Source organism: Lathyrus oleraceus, chromosome 7 (assembly GCF_024323335.1).
Source record: "Lathyrus oleraceus cultivar Zhongwan6 chromosome 7, CAAS_Psat_ZW6_1.0, whole genome shotgun sequence".
Lineage (NCBI taxonomy): Eukaryota > Viridiplantae > Streptophyta > Magnoliopsida > Fabales > Fabaceae > Lathyrus > Lathyrus oleraceus.
Window position 1 is genome coordinate 112,457,794 of NC_066585.1, and position 9,343 is coordinate 112,467,136.

A 9,343-nucleotide genomic window follows, 5' to 3' on the forward strand; every position below is an offset into this window, starting at 1 on the left:
GCCGCCTTAGAAATAAGTAAAAGTTGGCTAAGGGTTGAGAGATTCATTAACTAACGGGCTTCATAAGCAAATGTGGTCAAAAATAGTATGATAAACATATTCACTATATTAGTAAATTTAGAGATGAAAGACTATAACCATAGGGGAAATCAGGAAATACAAAAAGACACGCTTTAATGTTAATGTGAGACCTCGGGACTTGTTCCATTGACTTATTTCATATACTTTGATGTTGTAGACATACACCACTAGATCATATTCTACCTCATCTGTCACAACAGATCTCGTCAGACACACACAAAATATGAACTTCATTAGATATATCATTCCCTAACATGCATATTACTATTGATTCAACTTCTTTATCTTCATTGATATTTTATTGTAGTTCAACCTAAACTTCTGACAAAAACCAATATTATTGTTACCCTTTTGCTCGTCGCTATTCACAATATTTAAAAGAAAGAATCAACTTAAGTTATAACAATCTTTGTGGGATTGATACTCTTACTTTTACATCACTTGTTATTATTTGACTATGTATACTCTCATATAACAATACTTCACACAATAGCTAGATATGTGCAATCCTCTTCCAAAGGAGGGTTCAATAGTCTCTGGAGGAACGAGAACTCGACCACGTCAACAACTGGCGTGTAAGAAGACCCGATATATTCGGCAGCATCAGAAGCTTATTCAAAGTGGCTTGTTTGTCATACCCCCCACTTTATGAGCCGGAGTTATACTTTATCCTTCATATAATCCACACACAATCAATGTCATAATAAATACATCATAAATAAGTATATTAAAGGAAAATAAGACGAGAGTTTCCGAAATTTACCAAAGACAACTTTTCATTCTGCTCAGAAACAAGTCTCTATCAATAACTGAACATCAATGAGGCGTTGCAATCATTTTAGATCGACCTAATATGTGGGGGTACCAACCCCCAAGTAACCCACGTCACTAATGAAAATCACCAGTCATTTCTTCAAGTGCAAAGCTTCATTATAAATATCCTCCTATTATATGCATACATATTGTTCCCCGTAAAAAAGTGACTTTCATTCCAGTACTAGGGAAACAATTTGATACATCTTCCTTCCACTCTGTCTCCAACAATGCCAACTATAACATGATCCTCAGAGCTGATATGGGCGACCAAAAAGAATCAGCTTTCAAATGGTGGTAGCTCAGGAAGAGGACCAAAGCCACACACAACTGACTCCAAATAAATTAACCATCTGCTACGCCCCCCAACCAAAAGACTATGATGACATTTAAAGAGATGAAAGAAGAGGGTCACCGAAGGCTTTCCTTTCAGGTACTCACACCAATATTGGTAAACCTTAACATACACCCAACCTATAAGATAAATTTGGGAAGGAACCATCACCAAATGCTTCAAGAATTATATCTCAAAGGTAGTGAAAGGAAGGCAAAGACCCATGACAGAGAAATTGCACTCATAAAATGGAATTTCGCAATCTCCATACTTACTGCATATCTTTTCATCCTTAGAGGGACTCAAGGCTCCCCAGTAGGAAGATGGACCGACTTTGGTAAAAATGTCATCAATACCACATACTTTAGCAAAAAAATAAACATGAAAGTGAAACACCAAATAAGAAGATAATCATTTAACAGGGAAAAAGGCTCCAAGAAAGCAACGCTAACTCTTTAAGGACCATATTGTAGCATGCAAAAGTAAATTTAATATATAAAACATGTCAAATCACTCGCACGCAACACTCAAGTGTTTCAGTTTCCAAGAGTTGTAATGATGACACCTCTAAAAAAAGATTTTAAGTATGGAGCACTAAATGCACGAATCCCCAAGGAGATTAAACATTTTATTTTGATATTCCAGTTGTTAAGATAAGAGTGGTCGGCAACTGATGCTTAAATAACAAACCCATTTCTTGTCGAGTATAGGCACGGGTGTGGGGGCAACTATTCTAGGTCGGTCATATCAACCTCATCCGACCACCCTAAGGGAATAATAATCCTTCTAGAATCTTCTTAACACATGAGACTTCTCCTCATGACGCTAACATAGATCTCAAGTGCAAGTACATCTAACGACTCTTTGCAATCCACTCCTAACAAATAGTGAGTTTGTTATTTTCTCTTTATATAGAGAGAGAAAGCGCCAAATTGAGGTAACAAGTTTCAAACACATTTTGAAGTCATTATTCTTACTCACATATGACTTGAGTGTTAGAATGCCAACCTTGCAGGTCACCCCTTTCCACTACATCAGAAGCTCAGATCCACCATCACTCTATTTTTGGTTCCTGGACGGAACAAATAATATTATTAATCATCTTCGAACAATTCCAATTAACATTAAAATAAATCCATCAATACTTGATAATTTGAGCAATAAAATGGCCAACTAAGAAACCAAAGGATTTTACTTGAATACTAGATTGTCTTTGAGTCCATCTGTTGGTAAAAATAAATTTTACCACAAATAAATTAGCACACTCGGTTGAACCAAGTTAGATATAGTTTGTTTTGATTTTTTACAATAATATAGGTTTGAGAAAAAATAAAATGACCAATCCACCTTGAAGAAGAACTAACATATCTCATAACCAAAGTATTAGTCAAAATGACAATTTGAATGTTTAAGAAGTTAATACCTCATAACATTGATCAAGTACATCAAGGGGAACTACCTTCAAAACTTATGATTAGCCAAATCAATATTAACCACCCAATAACTCACAGGTTCAAAGAGTACCTAAACCTCTTAGAATTAATTCTCCATTTCCCCCTTCTCGTGTATATTATCTATGACTCTACTCGTTGTATGAATAATGAACTTCTTTAGCTTCAATCTTAAAATTTTAAAAGATTTGTCCCTCATATTTTTCTTAGTGTTTTTCAGCTTGCCCAACCTCTCCTGAAGGTCTTCCTTATCCTTTATTGCCATTAGCAAATCATACTCCCTCATATACAGGTTCTCTTTGAGCTATTGCGTGATACATACACCTAGAAGGAAGTAGGTTTGCAGGCTTGAAACTGTTGCAATACATAACAACCTTTGTAACCACATATGCACCAAGCACATCATAAATCGTCTTCAATCCACCAAAGGCAACGTTTACCTTGTTAATAAGATGATGAGTCAACAATGACGCCCATTTCCTTTTCTTTTTCAATGGAGCAGGAGACAATGCATACTTAGAAGATAAGTTAAGTTTGTTTCCAATCCTTAGTGTTATCGGGAACTTTCCACGCGGGCTTGGCTTTAACGACTAACTTAACCAACCTCTTCCAACTCACCTTTGATGCCCTTATATCTTGAAAAAAAGGAAGTAAAATGACATCAATCAACACATGACCTAAATCGGAAGGTAGGGAATAATTACTATAAAGTACTTACAAAATATAAATTATAGGTACTCAACAAAGTAACAGGTGATGTAAGGTAGCAACTCCTCATCTACAACGTTAGTCACTAATGGATTCGGGTTCTAATAGAATGGAAACTTGAGATTATCATACTTGTAATGGAAAAGGTAAGGTTCTTCGTGAATACGAATCACTTTGAATAAGTTATTCTTAATGGATTTATGTGAGGTATCAGATAGAGAAAATAAATTTCAAGATGACTTTCCACCCAAAGAACACTAACTAACCTTACCCCCTAAGATGCCCAACCTAAATATATTATAGTTCGTCAACCGAAAAAGTTCACTTCTCAAAAAACATCACATGCCAATAGCAAGGTCCAAAGTCACATAGAATCTAAAGTGTTTGTCTCAACATCAAAGGATGACACTCTAAGATAATATATCCTCAATATCATCCTAGAAAACTAATGCACCTAAAAATTAGGCATCTAGAACCATCGACCTCTTCTCATTGTTCTCAACTATATGAAACATATTTAAAGTATATTGGTGCCACATGTTATATAAGAGTCAAACACAATAACAAAAATCATGTTTATTTATTAACGGTATCATAGATCAATGCAATGGGAATAAAAATTACAGGGAGAGTATACAAGTCTAGTCATTCTATAATTAAGGGATTCATCCCCCTTAGATATGATCACTCTGAATCAATTCACATATATGCATACCATTCGTTTTACTTTGACCTCATGATGTCTTTGTAGGTACAATCCACCATTCTAAGAAAGAGTGTACTAGAAAAAGATGAGAATACCAAATCGCTACATCAATAAATCACAATGAATGAAGTAAATGTTATAAGATGCTAATGTGATATACCTCGTAAGTTATCACAAAAAGAAAATAACATTAGAGTAAATGAATGACATCAATATAAACATAAATTGTAGAGTAGTTGTGAGTTATAAACTCAAACCTGTGTTGTTTTTCTTCTTCTTCATTCATGTTTGGTCTTATTAAGTCACATTATTTCCTTCATGCCAAAGAAACCACAATTTTCAATTCCACCCATCTTCACAACAACTCAACCAACCAACTCAAAATGTCGCACGACACCCTTTACCACTCTGATTCAAAACCCCAAAACCTCTTCAACTTCCTTAAACTTCACGTTCTTAAACCACCTTAAAAACCAAAGACTAGATTCAGCACGTGCTGTCTTCAACAAAATCCCTTCCCCTCACGTCTCTCTCTACACCAGAATGCTCCTCGCTTATGCTCACAACCACAACCTCCCAGAAGCAATCAATCTCTTCAACCAAATCCCGTCAAACACCAAAGACATAATCTCATGGAACTCCATTATCAAAGCCTCGATCCTCTGTGGCGATTTCATCACAGCAGTTAAACTGTTCGATAAAATGCCGCACAGAAACTCAATCTCATGGACAACAATAATCCATGGCTTTTTATCCGTCGGAAGAGTTGTTGATGCTGAAAGATTCTTCCGTGCAATGCCAAGTGCTGACAAAGACGTTGCCACTTGGAATGCTATGGTTGATGGTTATTGTAATAACGGTAGAGTTAACGATGCTCTTCGGTTGTTCAGTCAAATGCCTTGCCGAGATGTTATTTCTTGGACTTCAATTATTGCTGGGTTGGATCGTAATGGGAAGAGTTCTCAAGCGTTGGTTTTTTTAAAGGACATGGTGGGTTGTTCTGGTGTTGAAATCTCTTCGACTACTTTGGTTTGTGGGCTATCCGCTGCTGCTAAAATTTCGGGTTTTAATGCGGGTATTCAGATTCATTGTTGTATGTTCAAGTTTGGTTATTGTTGTGGTTTTGATCAGTTCGTATCTGCTTCGCTTGTTACTTTTTATGCGGGTTGTAATAGAATGGATAATGCTTTTAAGGTTTTTGGTGAGATTGTTTGCAAGAATGTGGTGGTTTGGACTGCTCTTTTGACTGGGTATGGTTTGAATGAGAAGCATGTTGAGGCATTGGAGGTTTTTGGTGACATGATGAGATTTTGTGTGGTGCCTAATGAGTCTTCGTTTACTAGTGCTTTGAATTCGTGTGTTGGGTTGGAGGATCTTGAGAAGGGGAGAGTGATTCATGCTGTGGTAGTTAAGATGGGTTTGGAAAAGGGGGTCTATGTGGGGAATTCACTTGTTGTTATGTATAGTAAATGTGGTTATATTGGTGATGCATTGTGTGTGTTTAATGGGATTGGTGAAAAAAATGTTGTGTCTTGGAATTCTGTGGTTGTTGGTTGTGCTCAGCATGGATGTGGTTTATGGGCTCTGGCACTGTTTAAACAAATGTTGATGGAAGGTGTTGAGTCTGATGAGATCACATTGACCGGTTTGCTTTCTGCCTGTAGCAGGTCCGGGATGTTACAGAAGGCGAGGTGTATTTTTGGGTACTTCGGTCGGAAAAGATCTATGAAGCTGACGATTGAGCACTATGCTTGTATGGTAGATGTGCTTAGCCGGTGTGGAGAGGTAGAGGAAGCAGAAGCGCTGGCGATGAGCATGCCTGTGGAAGCAAACTCTATGGTATGGCTTGTTTTGCTGAGTGCCTGCAGGAAGCATTCTAATTTGGGTGTTGCAGAAAGAGCTGCCAAACGAATATTTGAAATGGAGCCTGATTGTAGTGCTGCCTATGTGTTGCTATCGAACTTGTATGCATCTTCGAGAAGATGGTCGGAAGTGGCAAGAATTAGGATGAAAATGAAGCATAATGGAGTTGTAAAACAACCCGGTTCAAGTTGGATAACCTTAAAAGGACTAAAGCATGAGTTTTTGTCTGCAGATAGGTCCCATCCACTTGCTGAGAAAATCTATGAAAAGCTAGAGTGGTTAGGAGTAAAATTAAAAGAACTGGGTTATGTTCCTGATCAACAATTTGCCTTGCATGATGTTGAAATTGAGCAAACTGAAGAAATGTTGTCTTACCATAGTGAAAGGCTTGCAATTGTATTTGGGTTGCTTAGCACTGTGGAAGGAAGTACAATAACCGTAATGAAAAATCTACGTGTATGCGGAGATTGTCATAATGCAATAAAGCTTATGGCAAAGATTGTTGACAGGGAGATCGTGGTCAGAGATTCTAGTCGCTTTCATCACTTTAAGAATGGCATATGTTCTTGTGGGGATTATTGGTAGAACATTGTTTATTCATTAATTTGTTTGTTAGAAAGTCTAAGAGATTTCACACTGAAATTACTGAGGAAGGAAAATGATTTGAAAGTGAGTGAAAATTATTGTTTGTATGCATTGCAGATCCTTGATAATGAAGGAAGAAGTGAAAAGTTTGGTATGACAATGACACATTCACTGTCATTATAATCTGTTAAACTAAGATAAAATGCTTATTAATGGAAGGAGCGAGCAGAACATTCTGCGAGAAGGAGTAGTATTACGTATGAAGCACAAGAAATCATGTTTCATATATAGCAAGATGTATGAGATGAAGTGCAGCTATCTGGCTACTGTAAACAATTGGAGGATTTAGAATGTTGAACATGGACTGCATTAAAAGGCATTGTTATACATTTTTCAAACTGGTAATTTGAAACGGGTTCGGTTTCTTTCTGGTAGTGTGACTTCAACCACTACCAACCAGGATAGATTTAGCGGAGGAAAATGGAAGCAGCCCGGCAGGAAATTTATTGGGATAGCAAGGATGAGTCCTAATATTCAAAGGAACAGAGGCAGGTACAAAAGATTTAGGTTGAAAACTAACAGGAGTAATGAGAAGGTTTTGAGATTGTTTGAGATTTGTGGAACCCCTTGGTTTCTCCTTAGGTATTGGAATTGGTAAGATTGAAATGTTCTATAAAATTTGCAGAGGACTTCTAAGACACATAAAAAGATAAATGTGCTTCATCATTAAACAATTTATCAGTACAAAAGAAACAGTGATAAATGAATATGTTTCATTTACTTCAGTATTTGGAACAAATGGAGGAAAGTAACTCATGGGCCGGTTGATGATTAAGTGGTGTAAAGCTTCAAGTGGAAGGATAGTCACACCTTAAGAATGTTTTTAGATATGATGTTAAAAATTAGAATTAATTATGTTTCTAGTCCTATAATTTTTTTTAATTTTATTTAGTTCCTGTGAAAGTTTTCATTCATTTTTAACTATCAAATTATTTTTTGTCAACACTTTTGATTTCTGTTGTTAAATTCCAATATATGTAGCTAACTAATGTCCCCGAGCCATATGCCACAGACTTTATTTATAATTCTTATTGAAAGAGAAAATAAGAAAAGATTATAGGTACTTGCATAACCAATGTGTTTCGGTGTCTTTCAACTGCACCACAAAGATTTTATTATATAGGATAAGAAACAAATCATTATACAATCAAAAGCATATTATATATATATATATATATATATATATAAAATTCTTGGACCCTCTGAGATATAAAAAGGGACCTTATGTAGGGATTGGACAACTTGTGAAACTTGTGGGACCTGAGATATTGGTCGTGACCTTAGGAATATCCGTTGATGACCTATTACTTTGCTACAAGGTAGATAGAGACATCCCTGGACTAAAAAGAAGTTACTTAGAGAGTGTAGCTCAAGGATTTGCTAGTACAGAAAATTAAGAGCCCTTCGCTGATATTCTTAATAATTTTTGGGATAGTCTTTTTCCCAAACGTAGGCCATTTTGTTGATTCTACTGCTATCAGTGTATTTTAGGCCAAACATAATCAAGGGATGAATCCAGTACCTACTCTCCTAGCTGACGTATATTATACCCTTAATACTTATCACGAAGAGATGGTCATTGCATTGTATTCCTCTATTGTACCAATGACTCGCTTCACATATTTATAAAGACATCTACATGATCGAGGTCACGAGCAGCCATAATTGGGCTCAGAAGCCGATGTCTCACACTAAGAGGGTAATCCTTTGGTACCCCAGGAAAATAGATACAAAATAAATAATTGTCAGTTGCGGTGATTTTCCTTATGTTCCCCTCATTAGTTCTAAGGGATGAATCAACTACAATCATGTGCTAGCTATGAGACAATAAGGCACCCCAATGTGGGAAAGGCCTGAGGACGATGTTACGAAGGAATTGATCTTACATGACAGGGATACCATGCACTAGGAGCTGCTTCGAAGAATCATTCGTTCATGGAAAATGATGCATACTAAAGGAAGCGAGTTAGGAACGGAGAATACTACAACTAAAGAATCATATACCCAATGGGTTAAGGAAAGGGTTTGACAAGTTAAGCTATCATTAATCATTGATCTTATATACCGTCCAGACATACCTGATATGATCCTTGTATCCATTGAATAGGTCGACAACTTCAAAGCAAGTGTCGCCCGGCTTGAGTGAGAAAAGAAAAACTTAGAGCATGACATCCATGATGTCTCTTATGAGAAGAATAAGTTGAAATTCGACCTCGAGCAAAGGGAGAAACAACTTGGTGAGAGCGAGGAGAAATGTTGAACTTGAGAGAGGCAAAAGGAATAGAACATTAAGAGGAATGTTTAGTTCCGGAGTCCATGTCTTCTTGGAGAGCCGCTTGGTTTTGTTCAATCTAGTCCATTGCTTTCTTGTGTTGGGCTCGTGTTTGCGGAGGTCGGGAGGTCAAATGATTCTGTTTTTTATTTTTGGGAATTTCAAGATTTGTTGTTGTACGTTAGAGATATGGAAGCAAAAAGAGACATACAATTTGTGCAAAAATAGAAATAACTTTATTCTTAACTCTAATAGAAGTTCATAAGGGAAATCCACAAGAATAATAACACCAAATTCTGAAACAAAAACAAAACTTTCAAAAAAGAAACTAAAGTGGCGTCTTCATGGCCACATCCAAGTGGCCTTAAACTCCTTCAATAGGACGTCATAAATCCCAATAAATTCCAAAACTTCCTAGGTGTATTGCCAAAGTGTGCAACATTGCTAGTACTTTTATGCATCCTAGGGAT

General features: G+C 36.7%; 1 protein-coding gene across 1 annotated transcript; it reads left to right on the forward strand.

Annotated features, from left to right (window-relative positions):
• Nucleotides 1–3,915: 3,915 nt before the first annotated feature.
• Nucleotides 3,916–7,544, forward strand: LOC127106623 (pentatricopeptide repeat-containing protein At5g46460, mitochondrial). Its single transcript, XM_051043921.1, has one exon. The coding sequence runs from the start codon at nucleotides 4,412–4,414 to the stop codon at nucleotides 6,539–6,541; it is 2,130 nt and encodes a 709-aa protein (XP_050899878.1). The 5' UTR covers nucleotides 3,916–4,411; the 3' UTR covers nucleotides 6,542–7,544.
• Nucleotides 7,545–9,343: the final 1,799 nt, after the last annotated feature.

Coding starts and splice junctions, on each gene's coding strand:
- LOC127106623 (XM_051043921.1), top strand. CDS start 4,412: ATGCCAAAGAAACCACAATTTTCAATTCCACCCATCTTCACAACAACT.